General features: G+C 43.3%; 4 protein-coding genes across 7 annotated transcripts; 3 read left to right on the top strand and 1 right to left on the bottom strand.

The window, feature by feature from the left end:
• The first annotated feature begins 403 nt into the window (after positions 1 to 403).
• Positions 404 to 6,824, top strand: letm2 (leucine zipper-EF-hand containing transmembrane protein 2). Of its 2 annotated transcripts, none has more exons than XM_057032053.1 (11): positions 404 to 667; positions 1,297 to 1,365; positions 1,635 to 2,160; positions 2,918 to 3,061; positions 3,420 to 3,563; positions 3,695 to 3,898; positions 3,984 to 4,103; positions 4,229 to 4,348; positions 4,536 to 4,634; positions 4,712 to 4,780; positions 5,350 to 6,824. In XM_057032053.1, exons 2-11 carry the CDS (start codon positions 1,319 to 1,321, stop codon positions 5,404 to 5,406), a joined length of 1,530 nt encoding a protein of 509 aa, XP_056888033.1. In that variant the 5' UTR covers positions 404 to 667; positions 1,297 to 1,318; the 3' UTR covers positions 5,407 to 6,824. The 2 variants fall into 2 exon arrangements, with proteins under 2 accessions (XP_056888033.1, XP_056888032.1); XM_057032052.1 differs by having other exon boundaries at positions 412 to 663.
• Positions 6,825 to 7,526: 702 nt separating this feature from the next.
• gck (glucokinase (hexokinase 4)) lies at positions 7,527 to 13,058 on the top strand. 2 transcript variants are annotated; one of them, XM_057032055.1, is made up of 10 exons: positions 7,527 to 7,919; positions 10,177 to 10,339; positions 10,419 to 10,573; positions 10,780 to 10,899; positions 10,975 to 11,070; positions 11,154 to 11,253; positions 11,337 to 11,520; positions 11,886 to 12,041; positions 12,137 to 12,370; positions 12,479 to 13,058. In XM_057032055.1, exons 1-10 carry the CDS (start codon positions 7,911 to 7,913, stop codon positions 12,696 to 12,698), a joined length of 1,437 nt encoding a protein of 478 aa, XP_056888035.1. In that variant the 5' UTR covers positions 7,527 to 7,910; the 3' UTR covers positions 12,699 to 13,058. The 2 variants fall into 2 exon arrangements, with proteins under 2 accessions (XP_056888035.1, XP_056888034.1); XM_057032054.1 differs by lacking the exon at positions 7,527 to 7,919 and adding an exon at positions 9,372 to 9,554.
• A 669-nt stretch (positions 13,059 to 13,727) lies between these two features.
• Positions 13,728 to 15,692, top strand: myl7 (myosin, light chain 7, regulatory). Its single transcript, XM_057032059.1, has 7 exons — positions 13,728 to 13,896; positions 13,987 to 14,085; positions 14,666 to 14,741; positions 14,836 to 14,940; positions 15,025 to 15,103; positions 15,176 to 15,224; positions 15,312 to 15,692. The coding sequence occupies exons 1-7, from the start codon at positions 13,894 to 13,896 to the stop codon at positions 15,414 to 15,416; spliced, it is 516 nt and encodes a 171-aa protein (XP_056888039.1). The 5' UTR covers positions 13,728 to 13,893; the 3' UTR covers positions 15,417 to 15,692.
• Positions 15,693 to 16,658: 966 nt separating this feature from the next.
• agpat9l (1-acylglycerol-3-phosphate O-acyltransferase 9, like) lies at positions 16,659 to 22,066 on the bottom strand. Of its 2 annotated transcripts, none has more exons than XM_057032056.1 (14): positions 21,961 to 22,066; positions 21,562 to 21,755; positions 21,207 to 21,273; positions 20,043 to 20,191; positions 19,813 to 19,958; positions 19,497 to 19,571; positions 19,323 to 19,412; positions 19,151 to 19,244; positions 18,960 to 19,075; positions 18,586 to 18,641; positions 18,353 to 18,438; positions 18,142 to 18,270; positions 17,978 to 18,057; positions 16,659 to 17,834 (listed from the first exon to the last, which is right to left on the bottom strand). In XM_057032056.1, exons 2-14 carry the CDS (start codon positions 21,703 to 21,705, stop codon positions 17,732 to 17,734), a joined length of 1,335 nt encoding a protein of 444 aa, XP_056888036.1. In that variant the 5' UTR covers positions 21,706 to 21,755; positions 21,961 to 22,066; the 3' UTR covers positions 16,659 to 17,731. The 2 variants fall into 2 exon arrangements, with proteins under 2 accessions (XP_056888036.1, XP_056888037.1); XM_057032057.1 differs by having other exon boundaries at positions 21,934 to 21,999.

Genomic DNA, 22,066 nt, shown 5'->3' with positions numbered 1-22,066 from the left:
TCCCGGCGCGATCCCTTTGGCTGTTTATTGTTGTTGTTCCGCATAAAACAACTATGCAACATAATGATCAAATCCAAACCTGTTAAAGACAGTTCAACACTTTGGAATTCTGTATCTGGACCTTAATTTATAGTTTAGTTCATCTGATGGTTGGTTATAACCTTATGGATGTCAGTGATTGTGATGCACTAAACGGGGCAACACAATTTGGGAAATCTCTGGGTTTGGTGTTCAGCATAGCGAGTTATTTTTTTACACCTCGCATTTTAAATGTGATGACCGGGGTTGCATATCTGGTATGAGCTTTGATGTGGAAATAATGGTGGGTTTGGGTAAATTCAAAACTAACCTGAGTAAGCGGTCATTCACGACATACGATCTTTGGCGGAGACGTCCACAACAGTGACACACGTACGGTTTGACCTTAACAGTGCAGCTGCGCTCGCGACCACTGCGCTCGTTGTAGCCGTAGCTGAGCCGCAATACACAGAAGGACCGTGTCAGAGACTAAAAACCATCATAGATGCTTTTGGCACTTCAGGAAGAGTCGGTTTCTTCTCGCCACATTACCTCGGTGGATTGTCGTGGATGGATTATTTCATTTACGGATCACGGACAAGTCTTTTAGCATCGGCTGCCACAGCGCCGCCATTGACGCAGGAGGTTGGTGAGCTCGTCATCCAGTAACTGCCATTTCATTAGCTAGCTTAGCTGATAGCATGCTAGCGTTTGCCCGGATGGGCTAGTTGTGGTGGGGTTGCTAGCCCAGTGCTAGCGGCTAAAAATACCGCCTATACCCAAACAGCAGCACGTATCCGCTTCTGTATTCGTAATTTCCCCCCTCTTTTGTGTAAGTCAACATTAGGATTTGTCATAACGTGACTTTTTACACACTTGCAATGGATTGCATTGATTCCAATGACGACCCTTCAGCTTTATACAGTATTAAATACTTGTCACTAACGCTAAACAGTGTACATTAAGTGCACCTATATGTGAATCAAATAGGTTCCAGATTTAGAGTAATTAGGATTAATCGTAATGAGAAAACTCTTCATTTGTCACGTGTCCAGTATGTGTCATGCTATCTCATCTTACTTAAGTGTTGCATAATAGATGACTGTCATGGTGCGCGCTTCTACACATTGTTGTGGTCTTTCAATTTCCACCAAGTTGGCGAGCGTTTATTCGACACAAATACAACTAGCGACTGTTCTTCGAGTTGTACTTTTCCACCGCCAAAGCAGCGAACTGTAACCCGACTCCTGACCGGCTTCCTTCCCTCTGCTTCTCCAGAAAGCTCCCATCTGGTCCTGCAATGGCTGTCTTCAGTCACCAGGTGCTCCTCGCAGTGACGAGATCAAGGTAAGGGTGTAACCTTCATTATAACATGGTGTTGTTATTGAGCAAAAGGCAATTTGGGATCGCTGCTTCATGTAATTGAGGGATCATGTCATTAGATGGCAGAATCGTCATTTTCAAGCCTTTCCAATTTTCCTTGGCCCTATTTTGTAGGTTCAGTACTTGACAACTAAAGCCAGAATACATTTCAGCATCGTGTTAAAAAATATCTGCACGTCCTCACGTTTTATGCGTTACTTGTTTCCCTAAGTTTATCTTCTTTCATTCTGCAGGGGATCGCATCTGTTGTCCAAGAGGCACAACTGCTGCTCTCTGCCTTCTAAAGCTTATCTCCACATAGACCCACCCCGACACATCTCGCCCTCACTTGTGCGCAGGCACCCCCGCCATGGCTATCCCCACACTTACCGGGGCCACAGCGTCGGCCACGGCCACAACTCCGCCCTGCTCGCCCGCTGTCTACACAACTCAGGTGTTTGGTTTCAAAATATTAAAGAAGATAGTAAGACCCCTCCACCAGATACCCAGGATTCTACCCTGGGGGTGAAAAATGACTCTGTGGCTGATCCACCCCAGTCGGAACCTCCCGCCCCGGCATCCACCACCAGCACCGTGGCCGCTGTTCCTCCTGTGAAGGAGAGGGCGGTTGTAAAAAAGCCTCTGTATCAGAGAGTTGTTGATGAGTTGAAGCATTATTACAACGGCTTCCGGCTACTTGGTATTGACATCAAGATCGCAGGCAGGATGGTGTGGAGGCTGCTGCACGGACAACTGCTAACGCGCCGGGAGAGGAGAAGGGTGAGAGTTTATTTGTCTGGTAGCTCATTTTGAGTGCCTTCTTCAAATGTTTGGTTGTTCCCTGTTTGTCTTCTACTGGCCTTGGGGCAACGTGTTTGTTCCGTAGGCAGATTGGTGTTGGATGGTTTTTGACATCGAGACAATTAAGTTCCTTTAGTCCTCCTGTTAACTGGGTTGGGTTCTTTGTCCTCCTGGAGTATCTGGACGTACGGTGCTTCAGGCCCTGCTAGGCCAGAGCATGGGCATGTCATCATCATGTTGTAGTGTTCACTGCACCCTGAGTAAGGGTTTGACATGGCCTTTGGGATACAAGGAACACAGTTCTGGAGCCCACCAGAGACAAACCAAATCCATTTTGGCTACTGGATGGTGACACCAGCTGTCAGACTGAAACCTATAAAAGAAACTCTTGGAAATATGCAGCCAGTTATAATCATACTAGTACAATTGCAACAGTTTTTAGTGCTTTTGTGACCTTAGACCAACTCTGAGCGTTGATGATGCGTATGACCTCAATCATGAGACCTTATCTGTCAGATACACTGGAGACAATGTTATGGCCTGATAATATATGGCTGCCATGGAGACGTGGAACATCGTCATGTGGCCGCTGACAGAAGAAAGAATTTAGAGATCACTACTGTCTGCTCAAATATAGATAAATGCTAAAGGAGCTGATAAGATGGCAGCCATAACATTCTACAGAGGTGATCTCAGACCTTCAGTTATCTAAGTCAGCGTTTGTTTCTGTTTGTAGCTGATGAGGACCTGCGCTGACCTGTTCCGCCTGGTGCCCTTCATGGTCTTCCTCATTGTTCCGTTCATGGAGTTCCTTCTCCCAGTCTTCCTCAAGCTCTTCCCAGAGATGTTGCCTTCCACCTTTGAGACGGAGTCGAAAAAGGCACGTACACACACGCGCGCGCGCACACACACACGCACACACACACACACACGTGTGCACAGCTGCCTGAACAATTTTGTGTCAGACTTATTTTGATGATGTAATTTGACAGATATGGTTGTCAGTCCTGTGCTCTATGACCAGGGACTTTAGAGGTCTAATATTACAACTCCAAATATAAAATACACACGGGTGTGTTTTAAATATCCAGCTGCTCACTTTACCAGGCACTATCTTATTGTGAAACTGTTTTTATCTCTGTTACAACCCAAAAAATCCTTTCTTCAGCTCTGTTTACCATGGAACTTTCCTGAATAAAAACCTGTATAACGTATATATCTTTATTCATCTCTTGCAGGAGGAGAAACAGAAGAAGGGTCTGGCGGCTAAACTGGAGCTCGCCAAGTTCCTCCAAGAGACCATCGCTGAGATGGCTCGGAGGAATAAAGCCAAAGCTCAGACGGAGGACGAAACCCAGAGATTCTCCACATTCGTTCAGAGGGTAAGTTTCAGCTCGCCATATTGCTTGTTGGCGAGGCAGTGAGCAAACGGTGAAATTCAGTTTTGTGGGGGGGTTGAAAGTCTGATCCTGCCCTCAGTGTTTTCAGATGTGCTGTTATGTGTCTCTGCCAGGTACGGGGTACAGGCGAGCAGCCCACAACTAAAGACATCGTACGATTCTCCAAGTTGTTCGAGGACGAGCTGACGCTGGAGCACCTGGAGCGCCCCCAGCTGGTGGCTCTCTGTAAACTGTTGGAGCTGCAGCCCATCGGCACCAACAACCTGCTCCGTTTTCAGCTGATGATGAAACTGAGAACCATCAAGTCAGACGATGAGGTGAGATGGCGGTTTTAAAGGACGCTGCAGACCCACTGCAGACCCTTTTTAAAGTTGCCTTCACTGTCTCTGGAACATATCACAGATGATTGCAGCTGAGGGGGTGGCAGCTATGAGCGTGTCAGAGCTACAGGCTGCGTGTCGAACTCGGGGGATGAGATCTCTGGGTCTCACCACCGATCAGCTCCGTCTGCAGATGCAGCAGGTGAGCACAGTCCTGACGAGATTTAGTCTTTAACGACGGCATTCAAGCAGTTGTTTCCTTTTGAACAAAATAAATTGGGGGAAATCGTAGTAATATGCATTGTGCAAACAATGTCCCACTGACAGTGGCTGGACCTGCACCTGAAGGAGAACGTTCCTCCGTCACTGCTGCTGCTCTCCAGAGCCATGTATCTGACTGACATTAAGCCCAAAGCCCCCATCATCCCGCCCGTTCCTAAAGTGGAGGTATGAGCCATTACGGTGTATTTCAGCATTACTCTCCTGAATAATCACAGTCGTAGGTTGGAGAGAGTCCTGAGCTCACTCGTGTCACTGATATTTGCAGCTTTCTGATATTTTCACTGATTATTCAAGCTGCTGTGGCGAAATGTTGAAAAGAGCAGTGATTTTTAGGTGTTGCTGTCATTTGTAGAAAGCTCCTTCTCCTCCCGTGGACAACGCGGGAACAACCCAGTCCTCGGGCAGCACTGACACGTTGGCGGACCCCGCTCTCATCATCAAAGACCGACCGGTCCGTGCATCGCGGAACACGAGAGAATAAGATGAACTGCACTGATGGCGATTAGTTAATGCCGATTTGTCTTGTAGGGAGAGGAGATGAGGGACACGGCTCCTCTGGTGTCAGACAAACCTTTGACTCCTGCTGAAGTCCTTCAGGTGAGCATCCCTTTCCCTTGAGGAAGCCTCTGAGGTTCGATGCTTCTGAAGGTTTCCCAGTTGAGCCGACTCTGCTGCTACTCTGGTAGAACGTGAAAACAGCAGAGGAAGTGTCGCCTGATTGGTCTGAGCCAGATTATTGCTTTCACCCCTTTGTTATTCTTGAGTTTTAAAACTTTTGGGTTGGTGACTGATGAAACTGTATCGAGTTTCCAGAGTTCCATCTTTCAGAAGAGTCATGTTCATCATGTGGGCTCTAGGACCGTTGGTAATGTTAACACCTGCTTCAGGTTACTTTAATAATAGTTGTAGGTAAATATAGTATTGCAGCACAGTCACAAGCTGTATTTATAGAAAGTTTTTAAACATGCTGTTTAAAATAAAGTGTGTTCAGTTTGTAATCCATTTTTAGCTCCATCCATATTCAATTTATGGATGGAGCTAAATATTCCAAAAATAAATCCCCCCAAATAAGCATGTTCATGCTAAGATTCCCCTCTGAAGCGCTGATTGATGCACTTTTAGAGGCTAACATGGTGTTAAGTTCCAACACCCCTTTGCTTTGGCAGGCTAAAGCAGCAACGGAGGTTTCCCAGAAGAGTAAGATGAGTGCCAATGGTGTGTGACAGGGGCCCGGAGCCTGGACCAGAGTGGGGATGAGTCCAGCGTCCCCGACAGAAGAGCATTCGGCCACTTTAACCCGCACTCTCTTTTGCACTCCATTGTCCCTGATTTAAATTTGTCTAGACTAGCAGGTAGGGCTGGGTATTGGCACTCAAATTTTACTGCAGCAACCCCAACTAAAAATTTTAAAATGTTAAAAGAAATGTCTCATAATTGGCTGCATCGCTCTCACAGGGCGTTTGACTCGGTTTGCTTTTAATAATGCTTAATTTAATTGCTATTAAACATGAATTCACCATCGAAATTCTGCTAAAACAGACCCAGCACTACTGTCAGGTCAACTGATGATGAGGATGATGATGATATCCTCCTGTAACTTTGTAAATAATCCTGTACATTTTTACTGCTGTTAAGTTTTATTTTGATACCCTTTCTTTTTTTTTTTGGTCGTGTACATAAGAGAGAAGGTTTTCCAGAAGTGGTTTGCTTATTGTTTTGGTTCAGTTGTCAGGACCATGAAGATGTGCAGAAGTAAACACACGAAGGTTTACTGGAACAGAGTTACACAGTGCTCCTATTAGCAAACAGTTGTATGTTTTTAAGGGGGGGGGGGGGGGGGGTTAACCCTTTAAACCCAGAGGTGACTGAAGTACAGCCTTTTCCACTGGTGAGCCTGTGAATGGAGATTATAGGATGTGTTTGATTATACAGTGTATGTAATTAATGTAAACACTAAAAGACTCTGATAACTGCAGTCAGAAAATATTTGTTTTAAAGAGGTATTTAACATGTGAGAAAACCTTAAAGCTGCAGCCGCATATCCTTTTTTTTTGGTATTGTGGCACGATTATATATTTGTATAGGAGGACCTACATCATTAAGCTTTCATAAATATTTGAACCAGAATCTATATATTTTGAGCCCTTTTGTGACACTGAGGTGCTCAGACAAACGTAAGCTAGGAAGAGAGTATGTGCCTACTGCCCGTGGTTCAAGTTGAAGAGGTTTTCATCGGGGCACATCTTTTCTAGCCTTATCCAGTGTCCTTATTTCCTTTAGTTTACCTCACTGTGCCCGTTTGCATCTCCTCTCTGCCCTAGAATGTCTCCCTTATCCCCTCTTTCCAAATTAATGCTGAAATTGTGGACCAGTCTTGGAAGTGATGAGTGTTCAGCTGCCCTTTTTAAAAATAAATCCTCATCCGGCATTGGAAGTGTTGCATCCCCTCTCAGTCAGGTAACGTTTAATGCTTGATTTGAAGCCCTGCTATTGTAAAAATTAACAGGACTGGTCCCATATTTGTCTTGTGCCTCTGAGACTGTCTCGATGGCTGGAGGGCATCAGACGTGTCCTCTCTCTGTTCAGTTTTTCAAAGGAAGACCCACGTTCAGGAGATTAAAGCCGTACCGCCCTCACCCTTCATCGCCTGTTGTCTTTATTTATCATACATGTGCCCCAATCTCTCCTCACGTTTACAATGAAATCAAAATGGTCACGTTCTGTAGCACATTCAGAGGTTTATGCCGGAGAAGTTCTTCCCTCACCTTTCAATTGTAGCAACGGCCAGCAGGTGTCGCCGTTTTACGTATTGCTTTAAAAAGTTGGCTTAAATGAATCACAACACTTATGGACACAACTGCTAAGAAATATGGCAGACATTTATAAAAAGTAAAAAATAAAGCTTTAGTGTGTTTTTAGTGAGCAGTAAGCTTGCGGCGAGCTTGAAGGTGGCATCTATTACTGTTTCACTGACTCCTCTCGTTACTGGGAGTCATACATGATCCAAGCAAAATAAAGTGATGTTCTGGTATAAATATCATTAACTCATCATTAAACCTGTAAAACCACTTCCTCAATCCTTTATATTTTTTATAATTAGTAGTACCTAAAGTAAAGGCATCATGAATTAAGTTTTCTCTCTGACAAAAACATGGAACCCTCATTTATGTTTTCCCGGTAATTTTGCTCCATTAAACAATTTCCACCTGCTCACTTAACTCAGTGCTGAGTGTTTTCCATGTGGCTGTAATTCATTTCCAAGGCAACACATTGAAATCTTTTTGTCATGGAAACCACTAAGCTTTTAGATCTATCTGGGGAACGTGGTTTGTCTTTCCTGGAACTTGGTGTTAAAATATTGAAGGAACAGGACCAGTGCCAAGACCAGCTCCAAACTGGATGTTTCCTCAAGACTTTCCTGTCTGAAATTTAGTTGATTGTTACTAAGATTTGTTTTTAATGGACTGAAGAAGGCGCCTCTGATGTACCTGCCAGGAGCTTAACTGGACCAGATACAGGAAGAATTTAGACAAACACACAATGGAGTCAGGATAAAACCCTAGTATCACAATCTGTGGGAGAATGAGATAGTCTTAGGGTGTCTTCCTGAAACTGAGTGAATATGTAAATCATCACTTGGGAACACTTGAGGGAGTGAGAACAGAAGCGTGTGAAATTCCAGGAAAAACAGGTGAAACTCACATGAAGGATCGGGAGATCATTTGATATGGATAAGGTGAGTCGCTCTATCTATCTATCTATCTATCTATCTATCTATCTATCTATCTATCTATCTATCTATCTATCTATCTATCTATCTATCTATCTATCTATCTATCTATCTATCTATCTATCTATCTATCTATCTATCTATCTGCCTGCCTGCATTCACATTCACATGTTTTCTTTTTAAAGTTTTAATTTAATGTCTAATATAAAGTAAAATTCTATAGACTTTTGATGTTATTGTATTTAATAGTTTATCATGGGGTCAGTGGAGTCCTTATTTTATTTAAATAATAAGCTAGTGTAAAAAAGAGTGAGACTTTCAGTTTGTTTTATATCATGTTAGGTACAAAAACTCACAAGAAACATCTAATACTTAAAAAAATCAGAATAAAGAGGGACAGTAAATGTTCTATTAAGTAAGAAAAGTCATTCTAAGGTTACGATGGCTGCTGGAGAGAGGGTCAACATCACCCTTTATAGATCAGAGCTTTTTTTTTAGCTCTGACCTCTGCTCAGGTAAACTTTAGCAGCTGATAAGCATGAGAGACCTTCACCTCTGTGCAGAATAATGTAAGACTTTGCGGTCATTCATTGGTCCGTGTTGCTAATTTTAGACCAGTGTCTATTTTTACAATTTTGCGTAAGACTTTTGCAATATTTCTGGCCTTTCCCATCAGAGATGCCAGTACTCTGTGTAACCAGAGAGAACTTGCTGGCACATGGAGGAAACATGCACACTCACAGGGGGATTTGTTCAGTCAATATGGTTTTAAAATGTCTTTTAATGGCCAATAAACCCCAAGAATACCAACTTGTTCCATATATTTTTTAATCACGCTCACAGGAATTAAGAAAAATAAATGTCTATCGATGTAATTGCCCTGAACTTTTACAGATAAGGAGACAAATACGTAATAATCCCAAACTTTTTCTTTTGTTCCAGGAGTCCACTGATCTAAAAAGTTTAGTTACAGAGATAAACTAAAGCTTAATTATATTCAAAATCTGTAGTAATATTGATTGTATGGTAATTAATCATACATATTTGGTTAAATGATTCATTCCATTCAGTCATTCCAAAAATGACATTTTACTATAGGTAAATTGTGGATGTAATTAGAAGTTGCAAATTAATAACTATATATTATATATAAAAAATACATATTTATACTGTATATACATATTTAACATTGGGAAAAATAAATAAATGATCAATTATATGCCGATATCAGCAAAACAAAAAGCTGAATTCACTTCTTAAAAACTTTTGTCTATGATTGTGTGTGTGTGTGTGTGTGTGTGCGTGTGTGTGTGTGTGTGCGTGTGTGTGTGTGTGTGTGTGTGTGTGTGTGTGTGTGTGTGTGTGTGTAAACACATACGTGCCTGCTGGGGTGATATCACGCCAGGGTGAGTTTTGGGGTCAATCCAGCCCACTTCGGCTGAGCATATAACAGCTGAGCTTCTCGGTCAGTGGTACACGCACATCACTGACTGCACACACACACACCGCGGACACGCACCCTCAACACACACCTAGAATCCCTTTGCAAAGCAACGTCTGAAGATGCCGTGTGTCAGCTCTCATAGCGACCAGGTGGTGATGATGCCTGGGTACATTTCTGAGGTGGACAGAATCCTCCAGGTAAGGTTGGGCAGGGAGCAGCTTTTCAGATAAATAAACATAGTTACAGTGTTTGTTTCTAATCTGTTCTAATGGCTCATTGTTGTAAATGTGAAGGAGTGACCTGATTCATGTTTTCAAGTTTCTTTTACATCTGTCTTGCTGTTTCCCTAGTCTTGTTTTTGTTCTTTTATTGTTGATTTTGGTTTTCACAGCCTTTTAAATTCTTATCATATATAAAAAAAGCAAATGTATATCTTTAGAACTAGTAAAACTAACATAAAAATTAACTTTAAAATGACAAACATTGGAGGGATGTGCTAACATAAAATATAGTAGCAGGTGCTTGGGTTAGGAACAGTTACAGATTAAAAATGAATGGGATTGGATTTAATTAACAAGCTGAATAAAATATGAATTTGCATAAAAGACTGATTTAATTCACTTTATATGCGCCCGCATTTAGATTGTAAATAATTGTTCAGCCTGGTGCATGAATGCATGAACTGTAGTAAAGTACCATAAAACTTGCATACTTTAGTTAAGCGTTTGTCACCGTAACATTCTTGGTATCCAAACTTCTATCGTTATTACTTATTTTTCCACATGATATCATTTTTTTGACCCTCCCGTCTCCCTGCAGGTAGAGCAGATCCTGTCAGTGTTCAAGCTGGACAAAAAAGACCTCAGCGAAGTGATGAAGAGGATGCAGCATGAAATGGAGAGAGGCCTGCATTTAGACACGCACGAGGAAGCCAGCGTGAAAATGCTGCCGACGTACGTCTGTTCCACCCCTGAAGGATCAGGTGGGTGCTCTTTTGTTCAGTATCGGCAGAAAGTCGTGACTGTAAGACGTCCGCTCAGCCCGTGTGTGTGTTTTGACAGAGGTGGGCGACTTCTTGGCTTTGGATCTGGGGGGCACCAACTTCCGCGTGATGCTGGTGAAGGTGGGTGAAGATGAGGAGGGGACTTGGAAGGTGCTGACCAAGAAGCAGATGTACTCCATCCCCGAAGACGCCATGACGGGCACTGCTGAAATGGTTCGGGAGCGCTTAATGATATTTTGAATGATTACAAAAAAATGTAGTTTGCGAATTTACCCGATGAAAATGTAATTTTATTTCTGCCTCATCTGTTTCTTCTTGTAGTTAAAGACAAGTAAAAAAACATATGGGGAGAGTCAGAACAGAAGTGTCTTTGGGTTTTGTGGTCTCTTCACATCGTATCTCATCTGCTTCCTCTGTAGCTCTTCGACTACATCGCAGAGTGCATGTCCCACTTTTTGGACCATTATCACATGAAGCACAAGAAGCTTCCTCTGGGTTTCACCTTCTCTTTCCCCGTGCGACACGAGGACATCGACAAGGTAGGGTGTGGTGACGGGGAGATCCGCCACCGTCTGTGAGAAGTAGGTCCAAAAGTCTCCCTTTTGTCCATCCAGGGAATCCTGATTAACTGGACCAAAGGCTTCAAAGCGTCCGGGGCGGAGGGGAACAATGTTGTCGGTCTACTCAGGGATGCCATCAAGAGACGTGGGGTGAGTTTTTAGTGCAACGATTCTTTCATCAAAGCATCAAATATTAGTTTGTGCTGATGCGCCGGTTCTACTCTGTCCCCCAGGACTTTGAGATGGATGTGGTTGCCATGGTGAATGACACCGTGGCCACCATGATTTCCTGCTATTACGAGGACCGCAGCTGTGAAGTGGGCATGATCGTCGGTGAGCAAACACACGTGCAGAAATGCGTCAGCGGGACGCTGAGACGCGGGTACTCAACACATCTCTATTTTAACCATTGCCAGGCACCGGCTGTAACGTGTGTTACATGGAGGAGATGAGGACTGTGGAACTGGTGGAAGGCGAGGAGGGCCGCATGTGTGTGAACACAGAGTGGGGGGCATTCGGGGACAATGGAGAGCTGGAGGACTTCAGACTGGAGTACGACAGGGTGGTGGACGAGACGTCCATTAACCCCGGACATCAGCTGTAAGTCTGGGAGGCTCACCAGGTGTCCGTCCTTACTGGCCCTCACCTGACGCGCATGTGCTGTTGCTGAGAGACATGTTGTTTTTTCTGAGGGCACCTGACAATGGCACGTGCCCTCATGCGTCAGTGGAGAGCGAGGGTGTCAGATTAATGATCTCCCAAACCGTGCTTTGCCACAGTGTCTGGCCTAATGACTGTTTGCCTTTTACTACCTGTATTCACCCACTTTAGCACTGACGTTGGCATCTCCATCATGGGGCACGGGCACCAGCTCAGGCTCTCTGCCCTCCCTCAGCTGTTTAGAAAATCATCTTCCATCTCCTTGCTCACGTACGTTTTTATTCTCTCTTATTTGTCTCATGTAGTTACGAGAAGCTGATCAGCGGGAAGTACATGGGCGAGCTGGTCAGACTGGTTCTGATGAAGCTGGTGAATGAAAACCTGCTGTTTAATGGAGAGGCCTCTGAGATTCTGAAGACACGTGGAAGCTTTGACACGCGCTTCGTCTCTCAGGTGGAAAGGTGAGCACCAGTACGGCTGCGTTGAGACAACTTCCTGTTCAGAGCTAAAGTTGTCACAATAGGATGAAATCATCTTTTTCTTCTTTGGTTTTTAGTGACACTGGGGACAGGAAGCAGATCTACAATATCTTGACCTCCCTGGGCGTCCTGCCCTCAGAACTGGACTGCGACATTGTCCATCTGGTCTGTGAGAGTGTTTCCACGCGCGCCGCTCATATGTGCGGCGCAGGACTCGCCGGTGTCATCAACAGGATGCGAGAGCGGCGCAGCCAGGAGGCCCTGGTGATCACGGTGGGGGTCGATGGCTCCGTCTACAAGCTCCACCCGTGGTGAGGAACACCCGGACGTTTGATATTTTCCATATTCCGGTGTCATGTTTTGATTTGAGCTGAGAATTGTTCAACTTGTCACTGACACGCGTCGCCACCGTGTCTCAGTTTCCGTGACAGGTTCCACAAAATAGTCAGGGACCTGACGCCCCGCTGTGAGATCACCTTCCTGCAGTCAGAGGAGGGGAGTGGCCGCGGAGCCGCTCTCATCTCTGCTGTTGCCTGCAAGATGGCCACGTGCATGTTGATGCAGTCACGGGCGGAGAAGCTGCAGGGAAACCAGCCAGAGGGCTCCAAAACCGAGGCAGATGATAGTCAGCAGCCGTGACCTCGTAAAGGCTCTACAAGTTGTACAGGACAGAACTTGTATTATAGTCTGTATTTGCTAGTTTTAGACAGTCTTGTAACAGGTTTAAATGTTTATGGACTTCAAAAGTTGCCAATAAGTTATCAGTGATAACACATGCATCCATTTCTGTAAATTCTGTTGTAAACTATGACTAAGTATAATTTATTTGTTGTGTGTTATTTTAGTTGTGAGCCATAAAATATATCTTTGGTGTTGTATATTTTAATTTTATGTTTACCACATATATGTGTTAGCCATGTGTGGGTTTCTAAAATGTTTGATGTCGTAACCATAAATGTAAATAATGCTGCTCAATCAAATTAAACTACATACTTGGAATTATTGTCATTGGTCTCATTTTCAGATTGAAAAGATTTTAAAGCAAGATAACTACTTTTTAATAACTCTTAATAACACAAACACCTTTGTGTCCCCTTCATGTAAAATAAAATTAAGGTTTTTAAGTATATTTTCTTATTTTTAAAACATTTTAGAGCAAGAGAGAAAAGAGGATAGACCAACAGTGTGTGTGTGTGTGTGTGTGTGTGGGGGGGGGGGGGGGGGGGGGGGGTCTTACATGCATGAAAAGAAAATATCTGCATAATTTCTCAAAAATATTTTGCTTCTTGGATAGAAAAATACACAGAATTCTACATTATCAGTCAAAAAGAGGATGTACACATGAAAATAAATCAATTAATCATATTACTACTATTATTATTACTCTTAATCCTGTTTTTACTGAACTTTACAATTGCTCAAGCTTCATTTTACACACGGAAGTACATTCAAAATAAATAAATTCATGCCTCTTTCGAATTCAAATGAAAATAAAATAAAATACTCATAATTAAAATAAACTTTGGAGACAGTCTTAAGATGTAATAGCTATAATACGTCTAGGAAAATAATAGATTTTGATGGGAGACTGACACGTCAGAGGTCGCCTCCTCCTGTCGCCTCTCTTTTCTGCTCCTTGTATTTCTATTTTCCAACCCAGTGGAATCCTTCACCTCTTATCAGGAAGCTTTGGCCACCAACAGCAGGCTTCCATGGCCATGTAAGGCTGCCTGCTGCCCACTGCACGCTATTATCAGAGGCCAGCAGATAAGGCCGGCCGTACATAAAATCAACCCCAGCGTCACTCCTCGGATGGGAGTCCACTCACTCAGACATGGTAAGCCTGGTGTTCACCAGTATCAATTACTGATGTTTAGAATCTTGCTTTGAATCATGGAAGATGTGGACTGTGTTTATTTCATTTTAGGCAAGTAAGAAGGCCTCAAATAAGAGACAAAGAGGACAGAAGTCCTGCTCCAATGTCTTCTCCATGTTTGAGCAGTCCCAGATCCAGGAGTTCAAGGAGGTACGTTTTTTCCCCTCTGAACATCACTGGGAGAACTCCGACCTCCGCCATGCAGGTCATTTCCCCCACAGGCAGTAGTAATACAAAGTTACATAGCAATTAGCCCCTTGGCTTTAATCCTCTGAAGATCAAAGGTCAACGTCCCTCCGGAAACTGGAACATCACCTAAATTTAATTAGCCTGTCCTTGGCCCATTATCAGCATTTTCTGAATTCATTTACTGTTCCTAGTGTTCCTAGGTAAAAGACAGACAGACCGACAGACAGACAGACAGACAGACAGACCGACCGACCGACCGACCGACCGACCGACCTTGGTGGTAGTATGTTTTAAATTAATCTAAAATAAAGTTACTGATGTATATTAGTTTAGTATATTAACTGTCTGGGTGGAAACAACTACGCAACAATATTTAATTATTTACAGGATAATAATTTGGTGTTTCAGTGAGGAAAATGCTAAAACCTATAAATAGGCTTTCTATTTTATATATTATTTCACGTGACACTCTAGAAGTCGTCAAAAATGTTGATTTTTTTAGATTTGGTTTTTGAATTATTCTTTTTATTTTACTTGACAGGCTTTTGGCTGCATTGACCAAGACAGAGACGGAGTAATAAAAAAACAGGACTTGAAGGAGACGTACGCACAGCTGGGTAAGATGACAATGATGAGGGTTGGATGATGATGATGATGATGATGATGATGATGATGATGATGATGGTGATGATGATGATGTTTCCCTTTCAGGGAAACTTAACGTCAAAGATGAAGAACTGGACGAGATGCTGAATGAAGGGAAGGGTCCCATTAACTTCACTGTGTTTTTGAGTCTTTTTGGGGAGAAGCTCAACGGTGAGCATCTGTCCCACAGCCTCCAAACACTTTCACTTCTTTATAATGTTAGGAATTCTTATCTTGACATTTTCTTTTCTCCAGGCACTGACCCCGAAGACACCATTCTGGCTGCCTTCAAGCTTTTTGACCCGAACGGGACTGGATTTGTTAATAAGGACGAGTACGATCAATTTTGTTAATTAGCTTTCATTTCATTTCTTCTCTATATTAATCATTTTTCTTGTCTTTCCAGATTTAGGCGATTGCTGATGAACCAGGCAGATAAATTTACAGCAGAAGAGGTTTGGTCATTTCTAGTTCAAATGCTGTCCAAATTCAAAACGTAGGGACAACAAACATTTTTAAGATTGTGTTTATGAAACATGTAGGTGGATCAGGCCTTTGCTGTCGCTCCCATCGACCCGACTGGCAACATCGACTACAAGTCCCTCTGCTACATCATCACGCATGGAGACGAGAAGGAGGAATCCTAACAATCGTGTCATCAGTTGATCACGCAGAAACATAAATGACGGATGGAATAATGTGGAAGTTTTGCATTAATTTATCACGTCTGTTAAATGAAAACTGCCTCGTTTCTTTTTATGTTACTGAGTTTTGCAAAACCACCCAATGTGTGTAACTGGGTTTAATCTATTTATACAAACAGCAGAGAACCAAAATATGCCAACTAAAAGTTGTTCGTTACAAACACCAGAACTGTAAATTGAGAAGCAAAATGGGGGGAAGAAATACAAAAAAATGGAGAATTGTCCAGTCTCATTTTGTCCGCTGCCATTAAAAAGACTTTGAGAACTAAAGCAAGCGCTTGCACAATATAAATAACAGTTTTATCACTGCATAAAATAGTCAAAAAGCAAAAAGGGGATGTGAGAACCAACACACCGTTGTTATCAGGCATAAGATACCTCAGAAAGGCTGATCAACACTTCAGCTTTGTCATTAACACTTCCATAACATCATTAAAGGGTGAAAGAAAATTTAAAACATAAAGCAAAAACATTCATTTACTTACTTGGGTCTATAATAAGAGTGTATAGAATCATGAATGCATAACAGAAGATACTCCAATGTACATTTTTTGCAGTGGAATTTGGAGTTTCTGTTTAATTTACTTGCTGGTTGGTTTTAATCTTTTCTATTTGCATGTTTAACACTTTCATGTCATTTGAAACATTTCAGTACCAGGGCCTCATTCTATTCTTTCAGTCTACTGTTGCCATGGACACAACAACAAAACAGCCAGTACAAAACAATGTGCAATGATCTGCGAAGGCCATTTACGCCTCCAGCACACTTGCCGCAGCAGCGTTGCGTCCAAATGTTAGCAGGCTGTTCTTAAATTGGGGAAATCTGTATTCCTACTGACAGAGATGCCCATTGCATCTGGAGCTGCAGGCAGAGTAGATGCAGGAGTAGATACGAGCACAACATGGATGCCAGATGGACTGAAGAGGACAAGCAAAACTGTGAACAGAAACTATGACTCCTATCTGCAGCGGTGGGTCAGAAATCTGAACTAAAACCATGTTAAATTTAGCACAAATATAAATGTTATTGGCTTTATGTGACACAGAATAGATACCTCTAATATTCAACCATTTAAAGTAGCTTTAAATGGAACAAGAGTTGTTTGTTTTTGTTATTGCATCATCCTTTTTATTTGATGTCTTTACATTTCACTGTATATAGGCTCAGGTTGTTAGAGACACGCATCAGTTCAAGCAGCTTTATTGAGTTTTATTGCTTTGAGACGCAAACGCTCTGACAACGCTAATCAGACTCATGAATATTATTAGTCATTTTCTCCTGGCGGCTTCACAAAAACTCAGGAGGACACTTTTAAAGGACGGCCCAGGCTGCTCATCATACACGAGTGGAGACGAGATTGTCTCCCCTGACATGTAAACATTGTCCACGTCTGCAGGTACCAGGAACAGATGAAGAAAAACAGAATCGTGTCACAGGTAAATATTGTCATGGCAGCTGATTACCGTAGCTGAGAGGCAGGTTCTGATCACGCCACTGTGCTGTTGACACAATCTTTCTCGTAAACAGGGCGAAGAGGACGGCACAGGGCTCAAGGATGAGGGGAAAAATGGTGAGGACAAAAAAACAGATTCCACCCTGCGTCATTATTCACCAGGAGTCAAACCTTTCCCCCTCAATTCCAATTTTTTTTTTTTTTAAAGGGACCAAAGAGGAGGTTCCAGAAGAAAACACCAGATGTGAAGATGCCACCTCAGACAAAACATCCCCTGGGAACAAACATAGAAAGTCCTCGTTGTGTGTTCTCCTTTGATTGTGCCACATGTTATTAAAGTGCCATCTTTATGCTTCCTGAGGCCGCTGACGAACTAATATCAGTCGATGTGACCGTATTTCAAACTGTGTTACTAATTTAAAGGTGCTTACCCGTGTTGCATTCCAGTGTAACACACCAACATGCACGAAAACCCAAACCCAATAATCTCACTATGCCTTTCTCCAAGAATCTCCTTTTGTTATTAAAAATATGATCTGAAAAATACAACTACACCTCCAGGAGGATTTTTGCAGCACCTTAAATGGCAGCTTAGGAGCAAAAAAGCGTAGAGTTCTGTTTCCACAAAGGTTCAGTCTTGTAATCTTGATTTCTGTAAGTCTCCTCCCTTCAAACATGCCAACATCTCAGGCTGGGGTCAGGTCCATATGGCAGTTGGGTTCAGTAAACCAAAAGGTATTAAAGGGGAGCAGACTCCTTCCAGGACCTATTCTCCAGAAGCAGTATGTTTATCGTTGGGGGCCGTCAGTCACTGTTGCTGTCGTCTCCCACCACCATGCTGCTGTACTGTTTCTGCTGCTGCTCTTTAAAAGCCGCTTTAACTTTGGCTCTCTTCAGACCGCCGTCCCTGGAGAGAGAGACAGAGACCATCTCACACTGCTGCACGTCAGCTGCTGTTGATTAGATGCCACATGTTTGTGGATGGTGTCCAGGTGTAAACGTAAATAAAAATAAGCCTGAGTAGAAGAATGTGCAGTTGATTCATCTCACCACTGCAGATCTACCAGCCCTCCCTGATGAGCAATGGCTGACTTGACTCTGTTGGCAAACTGGATAGCATCTTCTTCCTCCTGCCATTTGGGAATAATAAAAGACATGTGCTTAGTTTAATGAGCAAACCCACGTGCTCACAAGCGCAGCTGCATGATACACACCTTCTGATGCATAGCGGGCATGTACCACACGTCGCACACGATGGCCCAGCTGGTCATCATCCTCAGCAGGTAACTGACCATGCTATACTTGGAGCTGTTCCAGAAAGCATCTCCGAACTTTGGGTTATACTAAAAATAAAAAAAAAACACTGAAATGTTGAGGAAAAACTGAACAAGAAAAGGTGAACCAGGTGTGATGGAACTACAGGACCTTCATGGCTACTGGGTATATGGTGCCTCCAATTTCAAAACTTCCCTTTTTAAACATCATGACCGATGTGTTGTTGATGCAGGTTCCTGAGAAAAGACCAGAGGCTCGATGAGGACAAGTTAGCAGACGTGTGTCACAGCGCAGCGGCTCCGGGGCAAAACTCTGAGTGGACTTATTTATTGGAGAGAGTTGGGATAAAACTAACGAGTTAGTCCAGCTTGCGTCACGCTTACCCTCTGGAAATATTAATATTGGAAGCTTTGTCTTGTCATTCACGTGATCCTTCAACCTGTAGGCAACAAGGAGAAAAAACAGCCTGAAGGAGAGGTAGAGATCACTTTCTTGGATTTTACTTGAACAACTTCCTAAAATAAACTATTTAAAAAACTAAATTACACAAAAGTGCATTTAAAATATAATCAAGGAAATTCTCTTTTTGTTGGAACATAATGTTGAGTTGCATTTTTTTAACTTTCTAGTCCATGGCAGAAAATAATGCCAAACAAACTCTAAATGTCTGCTTGGAAAACGTCAACACGTCATAATAACTGAGCAACCGCAAGACGACACGCAAAGAAGGATCTGGGAAAAGAACAGGAAATCCCACCTTTTGGTCACTAGGTGGCGATCTTTCATTTCGGCTCTTTCAAACCAGACATGAGGACACGACCTCACCATTGCCCTCTGGATGATTCCCATCAATCCTCCATGAACCTGACCCACCTTGCAAACACATTTAAGTTAAAGTGTGGTTCCGCTTGTAAAACGAGAATTTCCAGTAAAACGTCGCATCTGTACCATAGCATAGCCTCCGTCATTGCAGAGGATCACAATGTCGATAGGAGAGGTGTGATTGGCCACACAGATTCCTCCTTTTCTGGGCTTGTTTTCCCTGTCAGCGTTAAGTGAAGCGGGTTAGGCGAAGCTGTGCAGGCTCTGTTCCAGACCAGCATGGAGGGAGTTTACTCACGGGTTGTGATAGCGGATGGTGGCGGAGAGTCCACGGGCACAAATCCTGAAGCACATCACATGGACCCATTCGCTGAGCCACGACTTTACCCTAAACCACAACCACACACAGCCACACATGTGAAGGAATCCAAATTCCACCAGGAAATATTACGGAACATGTTGATATGGTCACCTTGAGTTTGGAAGGAATCCAACCGCAGTAGTTCCGAAAACCAACCAGGTGAGGCCAATGCAAGCCAGCAACATCCTACCGAGAGTAAAAAATGTTGCTGATGGAAGTGAATGAAGGTAAATATTTAGATATTCAAATCAAAAACAGGTTCATCAGGGACGAAAAAATGTATTCAAATCTTTTACTGATCTTTTAGAAAAGCCAATTACCATCCGTTTAGTCAACCGCCTCTTATTTCTGTATCTAAAGTATATGTATATGGAGTCAGAGTGGTTTAAAAATGGAATTAGCGTTAGTAAGTAGGGATGTTTTGTACCTGAGCGGTGTGAGGATGCAGTATCGCACAAAGACGCCGAGGCCGTACACCAGTGTCAGCTTCAAGCTGATGTAGTGGAAGTTGTTGTTGGTCCGGGTCAGTAAGTTCCAGGAGACCAGCTCCTCTGACGAGAACCGCTGGGTTACCTAAGAAAGAACCAAGGCAGAAGAGGGTGGGAAGCTACGAAACTGTAATTGTCCAACTGTATTAACAGGAGGGTCCATCTGTACCTCGTCCTCTACTATACTCTCAATTCCTCTACGGGTGAAGTAGAAACAGTCGCTCAATGTAAAATCACCACCGTCTTGCGGTTTGGGCCGACTGCGTCTGAGTTCTTCCAGCTCCTTCTCCATAGAACCGTTCTCCCTCTGGATTAGAACTAAGACACAGGGTAGAAATCATTCACAAACAGAGCAGAACTGTGTCTCAAACTGTAACATAGAGGAAGACGAAGTTCCATCGTGGACGGGAATTACGGTGTATGTTTTAAAGAGAATTACAGATGCTGTTCCCTTTTTATTTTAATATGTAGGTGGGACGATGTCTAGTGCATTTGTGTCATTAGTCCCCAACACAAACATCACTGCAGCATGCTGGGGTGATATCAAGCTCGAGATAAGAACTGTTGCTCTCCAGGTTTTCCTCAGTTTTCCCTGCGGAGATGTCAGAGATTAAGCTTTGTTGTGGACAAACTCAAACCGCACCGATTAAAGCACAATCAAACACGCTGACCTGGAGGTCTTGATTACAGAACGTCACTTGGAAAAAGATTCACCTGGGCAAAGTGCCAGAGACACGCCTCTCTGCGCCTTTCACCTTCGACCCTTCGACCCTTAGCTGTTCTCAGAGCAGCAATAAAGAACAGGAGTTGCGCAGCCTGTTCAGCTCACCTACCTCAGAATCGTTAAGGGTTCATCTGATAACCTTGTGGAAACATGCAGCGACAAAAGTCATGAAAGCATATTTGTGCTTAGAAATCACACCTGTATCCCGGCCTCATCGGCCTTTCGTCTCAAAATTAAACCCTGGCACACTTTGGACTCGGCAGAGATTTGCTGACACAGTCCATTTTAATTGTGTAAGAAGAGAGAAACACCCTGTATGACACAAGGACTTCAGCAGTTGAGCGATAACTGGGGCAACTACAGCAATCGTGAGTCACTGAGTGATAAATGAGCATATAAAGTTGTGGAGAGACAGGGTGAGTGACAGAGGAACCCTGCTGTGGTTGGAAAACGCACAGGAACATCAGTGAGTCCTACTTGATCTAGAAATTCCGCCGCAGCAGGTTGAGACATGCCATACGATATGTGATGAAATTAAGCGTTGCGCAATAAGGTGGTTGTCAAAACCCCCGTCTGTCACAATGCTGCACCGCCTCTCATTCTACTCACCATTAGATGAGGACATTTTAAGCAACTGCTCATCTGCTTTCGCCTTCTGCATCTTCAGAGTCGCCCACTGCAGAAGAGGAGCACATTTACTTACTATTTATGTATATATGTCTTATCTTATTTTATTTTATTTATCTTATTCTAGTGTTGTCTTCTCTATGTTGAATGTCGCAGCGTCACACCAAGACAAATTCCTAGCTTGTGTAATACTGTGTATTACATGAACAATGGCAATAAATCTGATTCAATTCAATTCAATTCAATTCAATTTGTGTCTAACAGCTGCTTCACGAGACAAAACAACAGACAAATACAACATCAAACAAACAAACAACAACAACCAGCCCCACAGCACCTCTAAAGTTTTAACCAGGACGGTCATATAGGTCTCGGAGATGCCCAGGGAGAAGCCAAACATGGCTGGAATCATAATGAGGCCGATTATGAGGTAAAGCCAAATCTTGAGCGCCCACAGCGCTCCAGCCCCCAAATCCTCCATGTCCACGGCGGTGCGCGAGGTGGCTCAGGTGTGTGCAGCAGTCCTGCCGTCTGAGGGTCAACAACAAACAACAACACAAAATAAACGCCAGATGAACCCAGTGACAGCGCGCACGGAGTCAATGACAGGTAAGGACAGTGCGTGTATACAGATGCCAGCAAGTTCACGAACGAGCCAACAGCGCTGCAACAATCTCCGCAAAGCTGTAGTTGCACAGAATCATCTTACCTGGCAGACTTTAATCTATATCCTTACCTTTCTGAAGGGACGCGCAAAGGACGAGGGAACAGACACGCCCATTTTTGTTTAGTATTTTTTTTTACTCGAACAAAGTTCTCAGGGAACTTTTTCCCAACAGCGC

The sequence above is a fragment of the Takifugu flavidus genome, chromosome 5 (assembly GCF_003711565.1).
Source record: "Takifugu flavidus isolate HTHZ2018 chromosome 5, ASM371156v2, whole genome shotgun sequence".
Classification (NCBI taxonomy): Eukaryota; Metazoa; Chordata; class Actinopteri; order Tetraodontiformes; family Tetraodontidae; genus Takifugu; species Takifugu flavidus.
Note: the sequence above shows the minus strand (reverse complement) of the source record. Positions and strands in the feature narration are given on the sequence as shown.